The sequence below is a fragment of the Capricornis sumatraensis genome, chromosome 21, assembly GCF_032405125.1.
Source record: "Capricornis sumatraensis isolate serow.1 chromosome 21, serow.2, whole genome shotgun sequence".
NCBI lineage: Eukaryota > Metazoa > Chordata > Mammalia > Artiodactyla > Bovidae > Capricornis > Capricornis sumatraensis.
This window is the reverse complement of record NC_091089.1, coordinates 39,901,617-39,924,911: the sequence shown is the minus strand read 5'-3', so window position 1 is coordinate 39,924,911 and position 23,295 is coordinate 39,901,617. Positions and strand designations below refer to the sequence as shown.

Below are 23,295 nucleotides of genomic sequence, written 5' to 3'. Positions count from 1 at the left end.
ATCTGTTATCTCAGCCTTCAAAATCCCACCTGATCTGACCCCTACCCCCCAACCTCACTGCCTGTGACCTTTCCCCTTGCTCATGGACTTGATCAAACTGACGTCCTGAGTTCTCAAACAGGACAAAGACATCCCTGCCTCAGGACCTTTGCACATGCTGTCCCCTCTGCTGGGAACAGATCTCTACAAGGCTCATTCCCTCATCTTACTCATGTCTCTGCTCAAAGGTCATCTCCACTGCGCAGCCTTCCCTAAAGCACCAAGTCCCCTGTCCTCTGCCACCTCCTCTGCTTATCTTTCCCGGCACACTGATCGCCTGCCGAAATCAGACCTTTATTTGCTGAGCTGTGCATTCCCTGACTTCCCCCACTAGATCCTGCAAGGGCTAAAGCTCCAGTGCGAGGACACGACTCAGTATTTGTGGAATGACTGACTGTATGAATGAAGGGGGGTGGGGTGCACGGGGCCCAGGAAAGGGCATGACACCCACGTCACAGAGTGGACGATGAGACAGTCGCGAAAATGCAGTGGTCCTAGGGACTCCCCTGGTAGTCTGGCGGTTGACTCTGCACCTTCACTGCAGGGGATGTGGATTCAATCCCTGGTCGAGGAGCTAAGGTCCCACAAGCTGCCAGATGCAGCCAAAAAACTACACTAGTTCTTTACCTTTTAGAAGTTAGGCACTTCTCCAAGTCCTGGATGAAAGGCAGGGACCTTTTGTCCAAAAAAGTAACCAAACATTTGTATATAATCTCGAGAGTCTCTTTTAAGACCCAGGGAAGAACGTCTGCACTGATGTGAGGGATACAAATACTGGGACTGATTTCAGCACTGGCTGAGGCCCCTTCTGGCTCCCCCTCCACCCTCCCCACCCGCTGCCAGCTGGGTAGGTCAGCTCCTTCTGGGTGCTTCCAAAGAAGAGAACGGGCTCCCTGCTTGGGGAACAGCAGAGTCTGGGGCCCTGGCCCAGCAATCTGGCCTCTGGTGACCACGTCCTGCATCCTCAGCTCTTCACCTTGGCTCGCAGTAGGAGCAATGACGACAGTTTCCTCCCAACACACAAGCCACGTCATCTCTCAGGGTGACATGTTTCGAACAATGGGACATGGCAGGAGGGACATGGTGCCAGCTCTGGGCCTCACCTGGAAGGGGCTCCTGCTTTTGCCTTGTGGTAAGCGTGACTCCCCAAGACCACCATGCCGAGAGGAGGCGCACATCCACCACGTGGAGAGAGAGGATGGCCGTGCACAGAAACACGTGGCTGGTCTTCCTGCGCCTTCCAGCCCAGCCCACCCCAGCCCACTGGTCCCCTGACCACAGCCAAGTGAGTGACTTGAGCTGATGTCAAGTGGAGCGGAAGAGCTGCCAAGTCAGTTCCTGCCCTGCAGAACAACGGAAAGTGATGAAGCCTTGTTGTTTAAGCCACCAAGGTCTGGGGTCAGCTGTTACACAGCAGCAAACAGCAGGTCCATTCCACCTCTCAGCAGGGACGCCCTCCCCTCCTGCTTCTCTGAACCCTTCCAGTAGTCATATACAGATGTGCGAGTTGGACCATAAGGAAGGCTGAGCACCCAAGAATTGATGCTTTCAAACTGTGGTGCAGAAGACTCTCGAGAGTCCCTTGGACTGAAAGGAGATCAAACCAGTCAGTCCTAAAGGAAATCAACTCTAAATGTTCGTTGGAAGGACTGATGCTGAAGCTCCAATCCTTTGGCCACCTGATGTGAAGAGCTGACTCGTTGGAAAAGACCCTGATGCTGGGAAAGATTGAGGGCAGGAGGGGAAGGGGGCAAAAAAGGATAAGATAGTTGGATGCATCATCAACTCAACACGTGCGTTTGAGCAAACTCTGGGAGATGGTGAAGGACAGGGAGGCCTGGCATACCACAGTCCATGGGGTCACAGAGAGTCGGACACAACTGAGGGACTGAGCAACAACTCACCGTTCGGTACAGGCTCCAGTATCGCCCCCTTTCAGAAGTCTCTCTCATCACTCCATCTCACCCTTCACCCCACTGGTCTATGAACTCGCAACCTACTCAACCTTGATGAGAAGGCCTCATCAGCTCAGAGAAGTGCTCCCTGACTTCCTCGGTGGCTGTGACCACCTCTGCCTGCTTGTCCCCCTAAGACCGTCATTGTCCCCTACACCGTCATCCCGGTGCTCCCCACACATAAGCTCATTACTCCCACACAAGACGGGCTCAGTAAGAGCCAGTGAACTACAAGGATGAACCCTGACACACCATCTCATTCACCCTCTCTGCAGCCCTGTGTGTGTCACTCCCCCACCCCCAGATCTGTGCCTGAAAATGCCTGGAAGGTCAGGGTCGTGCTCCTCACCTCCTCATCCCTCATGGAGCCCTGCACACAGTGGCTGTTCAGTCACTAAATCGTGTCCGACTCTTTGTGACCCCAGGGACTGCAGCACACCAGGCTCCCCTGTCCTTCACCATCTCCCGGAGTTTGCTCAAAGTCATGTCCACTGAGTCACTGCTGCACACAGTAAGCACTCAATAAATGTGCTGCTGACTCTTCACTGGGCGCTGTGACCTGAGCTCTAGACTCACCCAGTGACCCCTGACACTCAGGTTCTGGCCCTGGATGCGCTACAAGAACGGACAGCCTCTGCCTGCTTATCGTTGGCTCTTCTCCATCAATGGAGTTCCTGAAAGTCCACGCATTCTACTCTCACGACGAAGGATTCATTCCCAAAGGAGCATCTTGTAGGAGCCGCCTTCACTCGGCAGGCATTCACCCCCAACCCTTCTTTCCACAGCCAAGCGTGAAGGAGTTAACACAGCTTCCCACGCTGCCCAGGAGCTGCAAATCAACTGGAACTATCTGGTTCGATCTGTTGTTACAAAGCACAGTCCAGACAGAACTGTCACTAGGAAGGACAATCATCCTATGAACACACACAGGGTCCCCTGACCTTTCCCCAGCATTCCAGAGATCTGGGAGCTGTGTGGGCCTGAGGGGAGGGGATGGGGGTTATAAATAGCAGGACTGGCCTGGGTAATTCCTTATCTACAAACTCCTTATCTCAGGGAAGGTTCAAAGCGTGTCCCACTGACCACTTCAGACCTTCCTGCCTCCCTGGGACCAGGCCCTGGCTCTCCTCTCCTCAGGCTGTAAGTCTCAGCTGGGTTGTTGTTGCTGTTATGCAGTTGCTGTTATGCAGTTGCTAAGCTGTGTCCGGCTCTTTGCAACCCCATGGACTGCAGCCCATCAGGCTGTTCTGTCCTCCACTATCTCCTGGAGTTTGCTCACATCCATGTCCATTGAGTCGGTGATGCTATCCAACTATCTCATCCTCTGCTGCCCCCTTCTCCTTTCGCCTTCGATCTTTCCCAGCATCAGGGCCTTTTCCCATAGGACCCAATCCTAAAATCCCACAGGTTCACACCAGGCCAGGCACTGGCATCAACACCTGAGGGCCTTTGTCACCTGGATCTGAGCGAGGTGAAAAGGCAACACAGGCCAGCAAGGAAGACAGGGGGAAAGAAAACAGGGAGAGGACTGGTCAGGAGGCGGAGTCCTTCTGGGCGCGTGGCTGGCCCTCCCCTGTCCTTGTGGACCCGTAAGTCTGCGTTCGTCTCGGGGAGACATAGAGGAGACGTGGGCTGGCCTGGACGACGGCACCCAGGGTCCCCACCCCTCCTCCACCGCTTCTCAGCTGTGTGACTTTAGAACACATCCCTGCGGGGAGCAGCCCGTGCGCCCCAACCACTGAGCCTATGCTCTGGAGCCTGGGAGCTGCAACTGCAGGGAGAAAGCCCGCACACTGCAACTGGAAAGTAGCCCCCCTGTCTGCAACTAGAGAAAGTCTGCTCGGCAATGAGGACCGAACACAGCCAAAAATAAAGAAAATTTTAAAAAGAAAGAAAACTCTGCTCAGCACTGAGGTTGCTGAATCCAGGTACCAGGGATGACATGCTGAGCCCCCAGGTAACAAAGAAGTTAACTTGAATATGTCACTCAGTACTATTAAGGGACCATTCATTCATTCAGTCCATTCATTCATTCAACAAACATTTGTCGAGAGTGAAATGTATAGCTGTAAAGAATCTGCCTGCAATGCAGGAGCCACAGGAGACACAGGTTTGATCCCTGGGGTCAGGAAGATCCCCTGCAAAGGGAGATAGCAACCCACTCCAGTATTCTTGCCTGGAGAATCCCATGGACAGAGAAGCCTGGCGGGCTACAGTCACGGGGTCACAAAGAGGCAGACATGACTGAAGGGACTTAGCACGGATGCGTATACGGAGTGTGTAGCATGCATCACCCTAAGCACGGCCGATGAGCATCCCTGTTCTGGGCGCGCTGGGGCTTTGAACAGTTATTGCCCCTAAAGTACTCTGTCTAGGGTCCTCTCTCTGTCTTTGAAAAGGAACACAATGCATTCTACTTGCCATCATCGAGGCCCTAGGTTTTAGGGAACAAGAGATTGCCCAAAGATGATAATAACACCAGCAAACAAAAAGTGATGTTTTCAGAGAGGTGAAGGGGTCTGCATACAGGAGACTCCCTGAGGAGAAGACAGGACAACATACCCTTGCCCCAAGCCACGAGGCTGCAAAGCTGACCCCAGATCTAAGCTCCCCAATGTGATAGTATAGATCAGACTTTTGCCGCCCACCTGAGGGGAAGGACCAGTTTTCCTTCTGCATTTTCAACTTGTTGTGGGCTGATAATTTACAAAAACGCACAAATCGTATGCTTGAATGCTACAGTGATGTCAAGTTATTCTAAAAGTTTCTAAACACTTGCTCTCACTGTTGGTCTTTGTCTCATTGCTACTCAGCACCAAATAATTCACGTACTTTCCCCCACCCCATCTAAGAGGCACACTTTGGGCCAGCAGTGACGTGGCTCATGCCACAAACCATCCAAAATCTAGCAGAACACGCGTTACAAATACTCAAGACGGGAAGGCAGAGGTGCACTTACTGGCCGATGGCTGGAACCGGATCAGGTCTTGCAGGTCAGCAGAAATCTGGAAGACGTGGCTATAGAACTGCTGGACGGAAGTCTTCAGGCCAGAGATCTCTCTGGAGTGCGTCCGGAGCGTCCCGTTCATCTGCCGGACGCAGCTCCAGAGGCTGCTCACGTGCTTGTTGAGCCCCTCCTTGATCTTCTGAAGGCTCCCAGAGATGGAGTCCAGCTTGCTACAGGTCTTCTCCATGTGAGACACCCTGTCCTCCACCATGGAGACCTCCCTCTGGACTCCGTGCATCTTCTCCTTACACGTGTCCAGCTCGCTGAGGACGAGGTCCTGCAGCCGCTGCCACCTGCCCTCCAGCTGGTCGCAGCAATATGCTGGGGTGGCCTGGGGAGACGGCAGGGGTGCCTTCGTCCTCCCTGGCTCACCCTCCTTGGACCACCCACCTCCTGCAGCCTTTTTCCCTCCTCTACCACTGCTCAGCTCGTTCTGTAGATGTCTCAAGTGGTGATCTGTGTGGTTGAGCCAAGAATAAAGAAAACTGAAGTCCTGCTGAAGTTGCTGGATGCTGCGTTCGGTGTCCTGAAACTTCCCCTGCATCGTGTCGTTTAGAGATCTCAAGAGGCTCACCGTCTCGCCCCCGTTCCGCAAAGTGTCTTCCGTCCCGCGAGGCTCTCCTCGGAGGTTCTGCAGGCACATGTCCTCCACCACCCGCACTTGGTCCTTCAGGCGCTTTAACTCCATCATGACCTGCGGGGGCCCAGCCGCCGACACAGTGGGCAGGGCTGCCGCTGGGGGAGCAGGTGCCATCTCCGAGCCATTCACCGTCTCCAGGAGGGCGCTCCCCAGCCGCTCCTCCAGGGACTGTATTTTCTGATCAAGCAGCTGCCTCAGGCCGTCCACCTCCCCACTAATGGTCCCCCGGAGGGTTTCTTCGATGTAAAAGCAGTGCTCCTCTGCGTTCCTCTCCGTCACGTTGATCCTTGCATCCAGTTCGTGCCATCTGGCATCGAAGTCCACGTCCGGCTCTGGAACCTCGAGGCGGTCAAACTCATTGTCCAGTCGTGCGTTCAGCACTCTTGTCGCTTCGGCAACTCTTTCGATTTTCTGGTCTAACATCTTGATCTGTGGCCCCAAGTCACCAGGCTTGGTACCATCACAGCAGTTTGCACGGGCTGGAGGGTCTTGGACCCGGGCCTGAAGGTCACTGATTTCTTTTCTCAGCTTCGCCTCCTTCTCCCCTATCAGCTCGATCACTCCCAGGTAGCTGCTCCCATAGTCATCACAGTGCTGCTGGAAACCGATCAACTTGTACTCGCACGAGTTCTTCAGGTCAGCCAGCTTCCGGTCCATCCCTTCCATGAGCTCCTCCCTCAGGGCATCAATCTTACTGTCCACGTAGGCTTGGAAGAGCTCGCTGGTCGTCATGGTGACCGTTGGGCCCTGGGCGGCCTCCTGGAGCTGTCTGAGCTGCCCTTCGTAGCCCTTCACTTTCCCATCCAGCTCCTCCAGCTTGTCACTCTTGGTCTTCAGGGCATCCTTGACTTCAGCCAGTTCAGACTTGATGTCCTTCATGCCTGACTCCTTATTGTTGAGGATGCCGGGGGGCTGAACCGTTTCTGGTTCTCCACCCACGGCGCTGTTGGGCGTTGGCCGGGGGTGCAGGTTGCTGAGCCATGAGGCCAGCATCTTGCTGGCATCGTCCTGGACAGCGTGTTTGAGGTTTTCACTCACTCCAGCAACAGAAGACTGAAGGTCCAGAACCGTCCTGGTGAGCCGGAGAACTTTCTCCTCCAGCACCTGAATTTTCTTTTCCTGAAGTTCCTGGGGCCCCTGTTTTGGATCTCTTGTCTGACTTGGGTCTGCTGCAGGAGTGGGTGACACAGTCTTCTTAGGCTCTGAGACTTGGCTTGGTTCATTGTCTGTTACAAAGAAAAAAGAGTTGGACACGACTTAACATTTCCTACTTTTACCCAGTTTCTGCAAAGACAATTGACAGAGTACTCCTGGGATACATTCAAACCTCCCCCTACCACTCCCCTCTCACCACACACAGGCAATTACTCTGCTGGAGTGGAAAAGATGATGGGCGTTAAGTCAAACAGACCTCCAGGGGATTCTGGCTCTTCTGCCTATAGTCCACCCTCGAGCAAGTTAATTCACTTCTGTGAGCTATAATCCCCTCATCTATGAAGCGGAGTGACTATCTTCCCTCCTCTGGTTGTCAAGAGAATATTCACAGGACACATGACAGATATACAATGGTCTCTTTCACCCTGAAGGGAAATATTCTTTACTTATATTATCAGCAGAACATATCATTCCCACATTCATAACTGCAGCCACACCCCGACAGCTGACTGCATTCCGTAACCACAAGAAGTCACTTGGGATCCACCCATTAGTTGTTGGGTGGTATGATACCCCGGTGGCTCAGCGGTAAAGAATCTGCCTACGATGCAGAAGCCACAGGAGATGCAGGTTCAATCCCTGGATCAGGAAGATCCCCTGGAGAAGGGAATGGCAACCCACTTCAGTATTCTTGCCTGGAGAACCCCACGGACAGAGGAGCCTGACGGGCTACAGTCCATGGGGTCCCAAAGAGTCGGACACAACTGAAGTGACTTCGCACACAGGCATATGATACCACAAGAGCAAGTTATCCTCCAAGCAACTCCTAAATATTCTCTTTCTTTTATTAGCATCCTTGCACTAAGAGTCTCACAGACGTTGTTGAGCACCATCATGCAGCTGGAGAAACTAAAAGCAAAAGAGAGAGAAAACAGAGTCTATTGGTGTCTCCCAACAACAGAGCTATGTGGCCCTATGTAGTGAGGTTCACTAAGTCAAAGAATACATTGAAATCTTTTTTTTAACCCATGTCCCACTCAGCTTTGAGATCTCAGATCCAAGACGGAAGATTGAACCTGGGCCGCCAAAGTGAAAGTGCCTCACCACTGGACCACCAGGGAAGTCCCCAAACATTGAATTTTTGATAATTCTCCTTTGAGAAATATACCCCACAAGGAAACAGCCGAAAAGAAAAAATCATAAAATAATTGTGGTGAGTCATAAAATGAAAATAAACATGATATAAATAGATAAACCAAAAAAAGGTCATCAAAATCTGAGGCACATGATGTCACAGAACTAGACAAGGAATACTAGAAAGAGGTTAAGGGACTTCCCTAGTGAGCTAATGATTAGGACTCTTTACTTCCACTGCTGTGGGCCCAGGTTTGACCCCTGGCTTCCCTGGTAGCTTAGACGGTAAAGAATCTGCCTGCAGTGAAGGAGATTCAGGTTCAATCCCTGGGTTGGGAAGATCCCCTGGAGAAGGGAATGGCACCCCACTCCAGTACTCTTGCCTGGAAAATCCCATGGACGAAGGAGCCTGGTGGGCTGCCATCTACGGGGTTGCAGAGTCAGACACGACTGAAGCGACTTAGCAGCAGCAGCAGAGCAACTAATACACTGGGAACTAAGATCTCGCAAGCCATGTGGCACAGCCAGAAAGTAAAATGTAAAACTTAACATGAAAAAGAAAGGAATTAAAGAATTAACATCAACAAGCCTGCAGACAATACTGAAACCTAGCAAGTAAAGTGGAAAAAGCCACACACAACACAGATTATGACATAAAATGCACTAATGCACACTGACAAACAGTGGAAATAAATTTAGAATGTGGTAGATATTGGAGCTTAACCGTCATTGTTTTCTCCTAACTTTTTCAGGTGATCATAACAACAGATATTATTCATTAAAAGCAACTTAGTGGCAAAACCAAGACTTGAGTTTAAATGTCCCAACTCCCAAGCAGAAAACTAGAAAGAACACCTTGTTTTCCATACTGAAACAATTCTCTCAGGACACCAGACGTAAGAGTCAGTAAGTCACGTACAAATGAAATGCTGTCCTGAGCAAAGGAGAGGGCAGGAGAAGGGGGGAGGATCAGAATGTAAGCAGATGTTTTCCCTTCACATACTGCTGGTGACTGAAAAACTGCTACAAATTTTTGGAAGAATAACTTGGAGAATGTATCAAAATACTCAGAGTCCTTTGGACTCTACAATTATACTTCTAGAAATTTATTCTAGTAAATAATCAGGATTAATCAAAAAATTTAACAGAAAAAGTACTTATTCAAATACTATCTATATAATAATGAAAAACTGGAAACAGCCTAAGGGGCAACTGTACAAGATTGTATCCAAACAATCACACTCTGTGCAGCCAAGAAATGATACTCTAGAATATCTAATGACATGGATTTTTTTTCACCAATTAATACTTAAAATTCGTTAAAAATTTAAAAATAAGTGCCCAAAACAGTGTGTTCATTATGATGATGGTGGATTGAGGATAAGCACTTCCTTTCATTCTGAAATCCCATTAATGGCAAAAACAACAAAAACAAAACGAACCCCCAACCAAGTCACACATAAAAAATTGGGAATCAGAATGGTTTTCACAAGGCATTGGAAACTAGAAGAAGAAGAATTTTTAAATTGAAGCATAACTGATTTACAATGTTGTGCTAATTTCAGGGATTCCCTTCTTTAATTGCTCAGTCCTGTCCAACTCTTTTGAAACCGCATAGACTGCAGCCCGCCAGGCTCCTCTGTCCATGGGATTCTCCAGGCAAGAATACTGGAGTGGGTTGCCATTTCCTCTTCCAGGAGATTTTCCTGACCCAGAGATCGAACCCTCATCTCCTGCACTGGCAGATGGATTCTTTACCACTGAGCCACCTGGGAAGCCCAGTTTCAGGTATACAGAAGTGATTCAGATAAATATATACATATATAATCTTTTACATATATATTCTTTTGTCCCATGTATATTCTTTTTTTCCATATAGTTTATTTACAAGATATTGAGTAGTATAAGTATTGAGTTTCATATGCTATATAGTAGGTCCTTGTTTATTTTATATATAGTAGTGTATATCTGCCAGTCCCAAATTCCTAATTTATCCCTTCCCCCAGCTTCCCCCTTTGGTAACCATAAGTTTGTTTTCCATGTCTGTAAGTCTGTTCCTATTTTGCAAACAAGCTCATTTGTGTCTTTTTTTAGATTCCACATAAAGTGATATCACCTGAAATTCGTCTTTGTCTGATTTATTCACTTGGTATGATAATCTCTAGGTCCAGCCATATTGCTACAAGCGGCCTCGTTTCACTCTTCCTGTGGCTGAGTAATATTTCACTGGGTATATGTACCATGTCTGTGTTATCATTCATCTGTCCATGGACATTTAGGTTGCTTCCACGTCTTGGCTATTGCAAATAGTAATGCAATGAACATTAGGGTGCACGTATCTCTCTGAATTATGATTTTCTCTGGATATATGCCCAGGAGTGGGGTCACTGGATTATACAGTAGCTCTTTTTAGTTTTTCAAGGAACCCCCATACTGTTCTCCATAGCGGCTGTACTAATGTACATTCCAACCAACAGTGTAGGAGGGTTCCTTTTTGAAAACCAGAAGAAAATTGAGCGATGTGTTTAAAATTCTAAAGGAAAATTATTTCCAATCTAGAATTCTGAAGCTGGAGTAAATATACTTTAAGACTACCATGCCAAACAGTTTACCTCCCACTCAATCTTCTCATGAAACTACTGAATGATGTGCTTGACCAAAACAAGGGAATAAAATAAGAAAGAGCAAGCGGGATGGGGTGGGGGGACAGGAAGCAGGGAATGGATAGGAGAGAAGTCAGTGAAGATCACAGGGTGGCAGTGGTGAACGAGGCCAAGCAGGGGACCACTCCAGGAGGGGCAGGTGAGAAAGCTCTAGGGGAGATTTCAAGAAGATGAAACTGATGTATCTGAACATACAGAGGGGACATGTAGATAACCAGCAGAGAGTTTGGGTTGAAACAGGGATTAAAAATATAGAAACCCAAGCAAAGAAAAACATAATATTAATACTAGAGAAATCAAAAAGCTGTGTAGAAAAAGTGACATATTCATAGCACACCACAGGGCTCAGCTGTAAACACTATGTAACTACTTCAGTGGATCCAGTAAACACGGAACAGACAAAAACACAGCATAACCGAATGCAAGGCATGGGGGTGTGGAAGCCTCATGTTAGAGGAAAGAGACTTGATTCCTCACCTTCCTTGATGAGAAGTCAAGGATGTGGAGGTAGATTCCAAAAGACCATCTAAAGAGTTTAAAGAAATGCTCACATCAGCAGCACATATACTAAAACTGGGAGGGTGCAGAGAAGATTAGCGTGGTCCCTGCACAAGGATGGCACGTGTGTGAAGCATTCCATGTTTTTAAGCAACCTAAGAATGGTGGCATTAGTGGTAAAGAACCCACTTGCTGATGCACGAGACTTAAGAGACCCAAGTTCAATCCCTGGATCGGGAGGATACCCTGGGGGAAGGCATGGCAACCCACTCCAGTACTGCTGCCTGGAGAATCCCATAGACAGAGGAGCCTGGCGGGCGAAGAGTCAGACAGGACTGAACGACTCAGCACACACACAGACACGTCCATCAACAGATAAATGGATAAAGAAGATATGGTGTATACACACATACAAGGGAATATTGCTCAGCTATAATAATGCTATCTGGAGGGTACTATGCTTACAGAAATAAAAATCAGACTAGAGAAAGACAAATACCCTACGTTATCACTTATGTGTGGAAGCTAAAAAAACAAATGGATGAATATATAAAAACAAGAACAAATTCACAGATACAGAGAACAAACTGGTGGTTACCAGTGGGGGAGGGAAAAGACTGGGGCAGGAAATTAAGAGATACACACTATGGTGTATAAAATAAATAAGCCACAAGGACATATTATACAGCACAGGGAAATACAGCCATGATTTTGCAATAACTTTAAAGGAAGTATAATCCATGAAAATACTGAGTCACTTTGTTGTACACCTATAATTAATATTGTAAATCAACTATACTTCAATTTAAAAGAAAAATTGTAAGAGTTTAAAGCAATTACTCCTGACAAGAAGGGAAACTGGGGGAGAAAGGGAATCACTGCTTTTCCTAATAGCCTTTATATTATAAAGCGATTCAACTCATTAAACTATATGTATGCTTAAACTTTTACAAGACAAAAGCTAAAACTAAACAAAACAGAAATAAGCTGTCTACTGTGATCCAACACGCCCTCTCAGAGCCCCCATCAGAGCACTGATTGAGCTCTGTTGTAATTACTTATCTAGTGTCCGCCTCGACTTTTTCTCCAAAACACCTAAGTATAAAGACTGCAGATCTAGAAGCGCAATGAATATTTGTGAGATGAATGAATTTTTCTGTAACAAAATATATATGCAGATACAGAAAAGAGAGCAGTATTTTATAGTAAAATCTTAACAGGACTTCTCATTCGGTGGTAAGATTAGGAATACTTTTTTTTTCCTTTTCTTGGCCTGGCTATGCAGCATGCAGGATCTCAGTTCCCCGACCGGGGATGGAACCCAGGCACCCTGCCACAGAAACACGGAGTCTTAACTACTAGACCACCAGGGAAATTCAAGATGATATGTACTTAAATATTTTTCCTGTATGTTTCAAGTGAAAGTAAAAGTTGCTCAGTTGTGTCCGACTCTTTGCGACCCCATGGACTATACAGTCCATGGAATTCTCCAGGCCAGAATACTGGAGTGGGTAGCCTTTCCCTTCTCCAGGGGATCTTCCCAACCCAGAGATCAAACCCAGGTCTCCCGCACTGTAGGTGGATTCTTTACCAGCTGATCCACAAGGGAAGCCCAATATGTTACAAACATTCTTTAATTGATATGCATTCAGTTTAGTTCAGTTCAGTCACTCAGTTGTGTCCGACTCTTTGCGACCCCATGAATCGCAGCACGCCAGGCCTCCCTGTCCATCACCATCTCCCGGAGTTCACTCAAACTCACGTCCATCGAGTCAGTGATACCATCCAGCCATCTCATCCTCGGTCGTCCCCTTCTCCTCCTGCCCCCAATCCCTCCCAGCATCAGAGTCTTTTCCAAAGAGTCAACTCTTTGCATGAGATGGCCAAAGTACTGGAGCTTCAGCTTTAGCATCATTACTTTTGTAGTAAGAAAGTTATTTTAAAATCTGTTTTAAGGTGGGTGGCGGCAGCCTTGCAGCAGAAGCAGAGATGCTGATTTTTGTGAAGACCCTGAAGGGCAAGATCATCACCCCTGAGGTCAAGCCCAGTGACACCACTGAGAATGTCAAATTTAAAATCCATGATCAGGAAGGCATCCCGCCTGACCAGCAGCATCTAGTTTTTGCTGGCAAACAGCTGAGGATGGGCTGTGCTCTGTCAGACTACAAAATCCAGAAAGAGTTCACCCTGCATTTGGTGCATCTGTGAAGCAGCATCGCTGAGCCTTCCCCCTGCCAACTCACTCAGAAATCCAACGGAGACAAGACATCGGCTGCGTTATGACCACCGATAGCCCCAGTGGTCAACTGCTGCTAGAAGCATGGCCACACCAACAGCCTGCGCCCCAGGAAGAATGCCAAATAAGGCCCCTCTGCCGGCTTCTTTGCCCACAGGGCAGCCTCCTGCCTGTGACCCTGGGGCCTCAGTAAATGTTCCCTTCCATTGACTGAAGCAGTAAAAAAATAATAATAATAATAAATCTGTTTTACAGAGAATATTGGGAAACATCACGAGTTTCAAAACTGAAAATGCCTCATCAGAAAATATAATCATTTAAAAATGACTTAAACTAACTCATAAGAAAATCTGTTTTCTGACTGAACTTTAAAAGAGAAGAAAGATAAAGTGATGTAGAATAAAATGTCAAAACATTTTTGTCCATAAAAGTCAGCCTCTTGGGGGCCTCCCTGGTGGTCCAGTGGTTAAGCCCCAACACGTCCAATGAAGGAAGCAAGGGTTTGATCCCTGGCTGGGGAACTAAAATCCCACAAGCTGCACAGTGTGGCCAAAAAATTTTTAAAAGTCAGTCTCTTAAGTGTTAGTTGCTCAGTCGTGTCTGAGTCTTTGCAAACCCATGCACTGTAGCCGCCCAGGCTCCTCTGTCCATGGGACTCCAGGCAAGAACACTCAAATGGGTTGCTATTCCCTTCTCCAAGAGATATTCCCGACCCAGGGATTGAACCCAGGCTCCCACACTGCCAGAAGATTCTTACTGTCTGTTAATGTTATACTTAAAAGCCAAGGTGGGACTTTCCTGGTGATCCAGTGGCTAAGCCTCTGTACTTCCAATCAAGGGGCCCAGGTTTAATCCCCAGTCAGGGAAATATTAAAAGATTGCACATCTTCCAATCAAGACCCAGCATGGCCCCATAAGTAAATAAGTAAATGAATTTTTTTTTAAGGTGAAAATTATCACTGCTTTCTAAACTATTCATTGAGTTTGTGCTAATTCACTTAAAAAAATAATCAGAAGCAAATTAAGAACCACCTCGTTGGATACCTCTAACACTGGGCTTAGCTTTGCAAATATGCTCGCTGTGCTTGGTCGCTTCAGTCATGTCCAACCCTTGCAACACCACGGATGGCAGCCCACCAAGCTCCTCTGTCCATGGGGTTCTCCAGTCAAGAATACCAGAGTGGGTTGCCATGCCCTCCTCCAGGGGATCTTCCCGACCCAGGGACGGAACTCGTGTTTCCTGTGTCTCCTGCACTGCCGGCAGATTCTTTTACTGCTGTATATCTCACCCCAAACAGAATGAGAATGATTCTATTTCCCTATTTCAAAAACCGAAACAACAAACAATTTTAGCATCTTCAAATTCAGGCTTAAGGGAGCTTGCACATGAAAACTAAAGTAAAAACAAACCAGGCGTCATTACATCATTACATGAGAATCTCTCCTGTTTCTGCCTCAGGCCACACAAGGCTGAAACCAGCCTCATCTCCTCCAAGGTCTTGGTTTTCACAACCAGCTGGCCCTAACAAAGCAATTTACTTTTTAAAAGTTTGTCTTCCAATCGCTACTGCTTCCGCACATCAATGTGTGTGCCACGTGCCTCCTGCAGGCATACGGGTGTGTTCTTGGAAGCTCTGGGAAAGCCCCGCATGTAACTCACAAAGCCTGGAGTTGGAAGGAGCGGTGATGAGCAGAGCTGAGCGCAGGAAAGCAGCGAGTTACCTGTGGGTTTCTTCATGCTGTTGCGGGGCCGAGCGGGCGTGGGGCGGAGCATCCTCGCAGGGTCTCTGGGACCTTCTTGACAGTTTCCCCCCCTGAAGCCAGGGCAGCACCTCCATTCCAACTGCGTCACCGTCTTGTACCTGGTGACGTACCTGGGTCTGACATTCACGCGATACCTGCCAAAGAGCAAGGTGGCATCTCTTGTTACTGGTTGCTGCGGCAGACACCCTGGCCTTCCTGGTTGCACCCAAGTGAAGAGGCCCTGGGTCACTGCTCTCTGCAGTCTGACTCTAAGGGGTCATCAGTCTCCTCCAGTCCAGCCCTGCCCCCCACCTCCTTCCTCCATCTCTTGGATCCACCTGCCCCCAGCTCCCCTCCCTTGAAAGGCTGGAGAAACAGACAACTCAGAAAATCCTGGCTCGTGACTCTCATGAAGAGTACGGAGACTGTTAGTCGCTCAGTTGGGTCCGACTCTTTGTAGCCCTATGGACTGTAGCCCCTCCAGGCTCCTCTGTCCATAGGATTCTCCAGCAAGAATACTGGAATGGGTTGCCATGCCCTTCTCCAGGAGATCTTCCTGACCCTGGGATCAAACTAGAGTCTCCTGCATTGCAGGCAGATTCCTTACCATCTGAGCCACCAGGGAAGAAGGTGTGACTCTCACTGGATGTGGACAATTTTCAAAAACTGGGCTTTTACTTCACTGACAAACTTCTATTTGACAATTTGCTGCTTGGTGGAGATTCTCTCAGGCCAAGTCAGGCCCATATGGTTTGTGTTTTACACAAGCATGCCTGGCACCCTCGCCTCCCACCCCTCATGTATTTATCTTGGCACCTTCTTTCCTGACAACTGGCAAAGGGAGCAGTAAGCCTCTGCAGACCCACCTCATACTATTTGTGTTGAGATCCTGGTGGCTCAGATGTTGAAGAATCCACCTGCAATGCAGGAGACCCAGGCTCAATCCCTGGGTTGGGAACATCCCCTAGAGAAGGAAGTGGCAACCCACTCCCGTATTCTTGCCTGGAGAATCCCCAGGACAGAGGAGCCTGGCGGGCTACAGTTCATGGGGTTGCAAAGAGTCGGACACGACTGAGCGACTAACACTAACTCACGTGCACTCATGCATCTCACAGAGACCCTGGCAACACTGGAAAGTCCGTCAGACCCAGGCTGGACTGCAGCCCAGAGCAGAGAGCTGATCCAGGACCCCTGGGTGCCCGGGGGGTCAAGCCGGAGTTCACCCCCAGGGGCCCTGCTCACAGCACAGAGACGAGCAGCCCCTCGTCCACCTTGCTTCTCCTGCTGACAGCAACCCCAACTTTCTCGAGTCTCGTTAGTTGCTCTTCATTTCTAACCCCAGCACTAGCAGCCAGCTCCCTTTTTGGGTTATTGCTCAAGGGGCCTCAAGCCAGCCAAAGGAGTCTGCCTCAGGCCCTGGCCTCATGGCAGGTGGAGTTCAAGTCACATTCCTGAGAGAATCACAAGTGGCTGAACGTCACGGACTTCCAGCACCCCGGCTGAGGGCCGAGCTTGACACTGAGAACCGCAGGAGCCAGGCACTCTCCCCCGGGCCAGGACGGGCAAGGCGGCCCTGTGGAATTCTAGGGGGGCCGGTGACAGCACTGCCGGGTGGGAGTGTCCCCTCACCTGGTCTTGAGGGCATGGTTCTCAACCCTGGCCACGTATCACATTCACCAGGGACCTGTGAAAGACCGCCCGTATCTGGGCCCCGGCCTCAGAGGCTCTGTTATGACTGGTCTCTGATGCAGCCTGGGTGTGTGGATTTTGAGATGCTTGGGTGGGAGCCTTTTTCGGGAAAACTGATGCGAAAACCCAATAAGTAAAACAGAAAAGGGCTGCTCAAGGGGTTGTGGGGCAAAGCAGAGGCAAAAGCCCCCTCCTAGCTCCCAAATCCCCCATCGAGATCCCACTGAAGACATCATCCCCTGATCACAGATGGGGAAACAGAGGCTCAGAGAGGTTAAGTGACTCCTCCCAATGGCCAGGAAGGGCCAGAATGCATGCATGCTCAGTCACTTCAGTCGTGTCTGACTCTTTTGCGACCCCATGGACTGCAGCTCCTCTGTCCACAGCACTCTTCAGGCAAGAATATTGGAATGGGTTGCCATTCCCTTCTCCAGAAGATCTTCCCAACCCAAGGATCAAACCCGGGTCTCCTGCATTACATGTGGATTCTTTACCATCTAAGTCACCAGGGAAGCCCCAGAAAGGGCCAGGACTGGCTTTAAACCCATGTTCTCCCCTGCACCCGCCACGGCCCTCCCAGCACGTGGAAGCCACCAGTCTGCCTGGCAACTGCCCTAAATTCAAAGCCACCCCACCCACTCGGAGATGTTCCAGAAGGCCCCACAAGCTGGGTGAGAAGGCAACCTGAGCATCTAATTCAGTCCAGGTACACTCTTGCCCTCTCCCCCAACCTGGCACCCCACCTACCCAAAGCATCTTCTGTGTGGCCCCAGAAACTACAGGAAAAGAAAGAAAAATCCCATTTCATTGTTTTGATCAAGCACAGCCTAATGCTGGAAAAATGTGTGATCTCAGGAAAACCTGGTTCCTCTGAGCATTTAGGATTGAATGTGAAAATGCATTTGCTCCGGGGTTTTGTTCATGTGCCAGGTGATGACAGCCCACAGTAAGCCCTCTGACCACAGCTGAGCCGGGAGGAGGGGCTCTGATGCCGGTGGACTAGGGACGACCCCTACCCCACTCCATCCGACCTGAGCCGGGGGCCTTAGCCCCTCACTGCCCAAGAAAGTGCTCAGTTCTCCAACACACTTCATTTTTCTCCCTGAAGGCAGTGATGACTTCAGAGCCAGCTCGTTAAGTTAGGAAAGCTCCCCCGAGCGCCGCCTTCTTCTCCACCCGCCCCTCTCCCGTTGCTGTCGGGCTTCTGGTTTTAATGGACTTCAGGTTGGCCGTGTCTCCCACTAAGTTTCCAGCCCCAGGGACGGCTGGAAGCCATCAGGGGCCACCTCCACTGTGGGAAAGCTCACGGCCACCTCCCTGCGCAGGAGGATACAATGCCCGAGGCATCTGCGGGTCCCCAGGCCTCAGTTGAGGGGAGGTGGTGTCATGGGGGAGGCAGGAGATGTTTGGTCCCACAGCATTTCTAGGGTGTCCCCAAGAAATGGGGTTGCCCTCCACCAAGGGCAGCCAGGGGCTCCCCAGAAGGTGGGCGGGCCCCAAGTAGCATCCCCAGGCCTGCTCCCCATCACTCTGGCTTTGTGGAACAGTATTCCCACCAAGGAGCTTTTTTAAAGATTTTATTATTCGTTTATTTCTGGCTGCTCTGGGTCTTTGTTGCTGCACACAGGCTTTCTCAAGTTGGTGGATGGGGTGGGGGCAGGGCGCCACTCTCTAGTCGTGGTGCATGGGCTCATCTGGTCGGCAGCAAGTGGGATCTTCCCGGACCAGGGATCAAACCCGTGTCCTCTGCATTAGCAGGCAGAGTCTCATCCACCGCACCACCAGGGAGTTCCCCAGGGAACTTTCGAAATAAGTCCAGGCCTTTATCCTCAAAATTCTGATTTCACTGGTCTGGAGCAGGGGGTCCCTGGGTGTGTGTACCTTGCAGAAACTCCCCACGTAATGGCTGAGTACAGCCAGAATTGAGAAGCACCCCAGGCTCTGGCAGAGAGTGAATGGAGCCACTGGACTGGTGCTAGGATGAAGCTCCATAGACATTCACTGAATCAGCGAGCTGCACCCAGCTGGGGCGGCCGAGGAGGGCCTGTAGCCAAAGGGACAGAGTCACGGCAGGCGGGGCTGGAGCCTTGGCCCCCATCCCAGCCTCGGGTCAGGACTGGAACAGCATCCTGTGCCCTGGGGAGCCCTGACCAGCTGCCTCAGGGCCCCCTGGGGGCAGGGTGGAGGGGGCGGGCAGGCAATGAGCTGCCCCACAGCCTCACCTAACTCCCCTCCTCCCCTCTGAAGTCCTTTTGGGTTTTTTGTGGGGGAGGGTGAGACAAGAGTTCACCATTTTTACAAGTTCCCCTGGGTCAAGGCACCACATGAGCCCAGGAGATGCTAATGAGAAGCCAGGTGGGAGAAAAGGCCTAGAAAAGCTGACTCAAAACAGGGACCATGTGATGGGAAGTGTCCCTGTTAACACACAAGGGGACAAAGTGACTGTGCTTCCATTTGATGTCATTCCCAGGAAGATGCCTTCTTAGCAGGAGGTGAGACCTTCCTTCACCTGTTTCCAATTACACTTGAATGTGCTTGTCAGGAATTCATCCTTCTCTCTGCAGCCCAAAACCCCAAGAAAGCAAGAACGCCTGGTAGCTCTGTTTCCCACAATGTCTCTGTTCTTCACACTGTCCTACTGTGCTGAATAAATAACTTATTAATTGCTAATCAATAACTGATTGATCAATTAACTAATGACACTAGGCCCACCTTTGACCAGGTTTGGGAGAGTCCAATGTTCATGCGAAGAGTTGACTCATTGGAAAAGACTCTGATGCTGGGAGGGATTGGGGGCAGGAGGAGAAGGGGATGACAGAGGATGAGATGGCTGGATGGCATCACTGACTCGATGGATGTGAGTCTGAGTGAATTCCGGGAGTTGGTGATGGACAGGGAGGCCTGGTGTGCTGCGATTCATGGGGTCGCAAAGAGTCGGACACGACTGAGCGACTGAACTGAACTGAACGTCCATACAGAAAAACCCAGGGTGATTTCCCTTGTGGTGCAGTGGATAAGAATCACCTGCCAGTGTAGGGGACACAGGTTCGATCCCTGGTCAGGGAAGATCCCACATGACACAGAGCAGCTATGCCTGTGCACCACAACTACTGAAACCCGTGCACCCTAGAGCCTTTGATCCAGAACAAGAGAAGCCACTGCAATGAGCAGCCTGTGCACTGCAACTAGAGAGGAGCCCTCTGCTCACCGCAACTCAAGAAGAGCCTTTGCAGCACTGAAGACCCAGCACAGCCAAAAGTAAATAAATAAAAATTAAAGCCCCAGAGCGATCGATCCCCAGGTCTCACCCAGAAGAAGTGGCTTCCTGAGTCCTGTTGTTGTTTAGTCTCTAAGTCGAGTCTGACTTTTTGCGACCCCATGGACTGTAGCCCACCAGGCTTCTCTGTCCATGATATTCTCCAGGCAAGAGTACTGGAGTGGGTTGCCATTCCCTTCTCCAGGGGAATCTTCCTGACCCAGGGATCAAACCCGCATCTCCTTCACTGGCAGGTGGACTCTTTACTGCTGAGCCACCAGGGAAGCCCTCCGGAGTCCTACCAGAACCCAATCAAGCCCTAGGCTCCACAGTCATGGGAACAGGATAAGACTCAACACCAGAAGGTAAGCCAGCACTGTGCTTTCCAAGAAGACAGCTGTTATCTGGGGCAGCTGTTTAAATATAAACTGATTAAAATTAAATTAAACTGAACATCTAGTTGCTCAGTCACACTATCCACATTTCACATGCTCTGCGGCCACAGCGACCACAGTGTTAGATAAACAACGTTAACGTCTCCATCACCACAGGAAGTTCTGTAGGACAGGTCTGGCCAAGACAGTCACAAGATTGTCAAGGGAATAGCAAGGGCCTATGTCTATCTGTTCATCTGATTTCTCCTTGCGTGTCCCCAGCAGCAAGCAGAACACGTGCCCTCGAAACAACTACCCGTCACTGGCACAGGATCCGTTGCACAGCGGTTACACGAGGCATGGGTCCTTTCCCTGCATTCAGTGTTTACCTGTGTTTTATTTTACACTCCAAATTGAAAGCCCGGCGGCCCCTGGGGGACACTCACTGGACTGGGATTTCTCCCAAGAACAGACTTTCTAGTAAATTCCTCTCCATCCTCCAGACACTGGCTGGCCCCAAAGAACCTGGAGCCAGCTCTTGTTGCTTCATTCCACGTGTGTGGTTCCACACAGGATCATTCAGAATGGGACAAATGATGGAGAAAAGGCGCTTCCTCTCCCGAGTAGAGAGCACCCAGGTGTGGGGAAATAACCTCCTCCCCCGGAGCAGGAGATGCAGGTTCAATTCCTGGGTCAGGAAAACCCCTGGAGAAGGAAATGGCAACCCACTCCAGTATTCTTGCCTGGGAAATCCCATAGACAGAGAAGCCTGGCAGGTCACAGTCCATGGGGTTGCAAAGAGTCGGACAAGACTGACCAACTAACATTTTCACTTTCTTTCACTTTCCAGGGAAAGGAAAGTTCACACATGTAAACTTGAGAAGTCACCTCCCAGTTTCCGAATGCACACTCAGGGCTGACTTGGGTGTCTGACACTCGGCTACTGCTCCAGGTTTTCCATAGAGCAGTTTAGGCCAGCCACAACAATTCCACTTTTTTTTTTAAAACTGTGGTTAAAATACACATTACCCCCAGTTTACTGTCTTGGCCATTTTTAACAGCACAGTTCAGTGGCACAAGTATATTCACAATGTCGTACAAACATCACCACCACCATCAACACCATCTACAGAACATTTTTATCACCCTAAACTGAAACTCTGCACCCATATTAAACACTAACTCCCCAGCCCCCACCTCCCAGCCTCTGGCAACCACATTCTTGTCTCCATAAATCTGACTGTTCTCGGTACATCATGTAAGTAGAATCACATAGTATTTGTCCTTTTGTAACTGGCTTTGTGTTACTTAGCATAATGTCCTTGTAGGAGAGGAAAAAACTTTTCTTCTACCCTTTTATGGGGCTTCCCTGGTGGTTCAGATGGTAAAGAATCTGCCTGTAATGCTGGAGACTCAGGTTCAATCTGTGGGTCGGGAAAATCCCCTGGAGAAGGGAATGGCAACCCACTCCAGTATTCTTGCCTGGAAAATCCCATGGACAGAGGAGCTTGGCGGGCTACAGTCTATGGGATTGCAAAGAGTCAGACATGACTGAGGGACTAACACTTTCTACCCTCTTATATTTGTTCCTGGGGCCTGTGAATCAAACTGACTAAAGATAGATTAACAGGAGAAAAAGACATACAAATTTTACTGATGTTAATATTTTTATGTGCCCAGAGGCCTCATGGGAAAGAAGTGAAAACTCAAAGTAGCAGTTAGACTCAAAGCCTTAGGTACCATTTTAACAAAAGGTGATCAATTATGGAGAAGGCACCAGACAGAGAAAAGAGAGTTCAGGCTTCAAGGAGCAACAAATTGTGGGGCTACAGGTAGGAAAGGAACAGGTGCTGAGGGCCGCCTTAGTGAGGTTTGTTTAGGCAGACTCCTGCCGGTGCTATTCTCTGCCTTTGGTGGTAAGGTTCCCTCCTCTCATCCCTGTACAGGTGCTGCTTTGGGGCATCAATGGGGATTTCAGAAAGGTCCTGTCTTGGGCTTCCCTGGTGGTCCAGTGCTTGGGAGTCCACATGCCAATGCAGGGGACATGGGTTCAATCCCTGGTCCGGGAGGATTCCACATGCCGTGAGGCAACTCGGCTCGTGGCCACAACCACGGAACCCACACATCCCAGAGCCCGCGCTCCACAAGAGGAGCTGCCGCACTGTGAAGCCCACTCCCCGCAACCAGCGATGCCTGCATGCGGCAACGGGGACCCCGCACAGTCATCAGGAACTTTTATTTTCTTCAAAAGAAAGGTCTTGTCTCTGTGGTTTCTCAACAGCTTTCAGCTCAGAATAATCAGTATGCCAAAGTGGTAGGTTTTGAGGTGGCCTGTCCTGATCCCCTTCACCTGAGGCTCACCCGTGTTGTGGCATGGGTCACAATTTCCTTTTTACAGAGTAATTCACTTTTACAAAGTCGGGCCCCAGTTTTCCAATTGAGAAATGGCCAAGACAGTGGACTGATGTTCTAGGACCTGCCTGTGACAAACGGATTTTTGTTTGTTTGTTTGTTTGCTGTCCTACCAATCAGTGAATAATTGAGTTTTTTATTGAATTAGCAGTTTGCCGAAAGTAAATACTATGGAGGTTGTAGAGTTTGAAGCTGGAAGGGATTTCAGAACTATGTGAAGGAAAAGGGGTTCTGCACAAGCAGAAGAAGTACTTCCCATCCAAGTCCACTGTGTCCACAGATGATCCAAAAGTCGGCCATTTGAAACCATGTGTACGGACAAGATAGGCTAGGGAAGTGATTCTGATCCCCATGTTCCATCTAATGCTGATTGTCCACTTTGGGAAAAGCGGCCCCAGCCCCGCCACATGAGAGTGAGTGAAGAAACCAGAGAGCCTTCTTCCAGGTTAAAGCACATCACCCATAGATCAGGATTAACATATACACACCACTCT

At 49.5% G+C, this 23,295-nt stretch overlaps 1 protein-coding gene and 1 non-coding gene across 2 annotated transcripts in view; one reads left to right on the top strand and one right to left on the bottom strand.

Annotated features, from left to right (window-relative positions):
• Positions 1-23,295, bottom strand: part of EMILIN2 (elastin microfibril interfacer 2) — a 58,108-nt gene that overhangs the window by 13,533 nt on the left and 21,280 nt on the right. Inside the window, exons 3-4 of the mRNA XM_068993774.1 lie at positions 15,050-15,225; positions 4,954-6,867 (exon numbers count right to left, since the gene is read on the bottom strand). Coding sequence (XP_068849875.1) covers positions 4,954-6,867; positions 15,050-15,225 — 2,090 coding nt within the window. The remainder of the gene's footprint in view (positions 1-4,953; positions 6,868-15,049; positions 15,226-23,295) is intronic.
• LOC138097771 (U6 spliceosomal RNA) lies at positions 11,137-11,239 on the top strand. Its single transcript, XR_011146514.1, has one exon. It is a non-coding gene; the product is annotated as a U6 spliceosomal RNA (small nuclear RNA).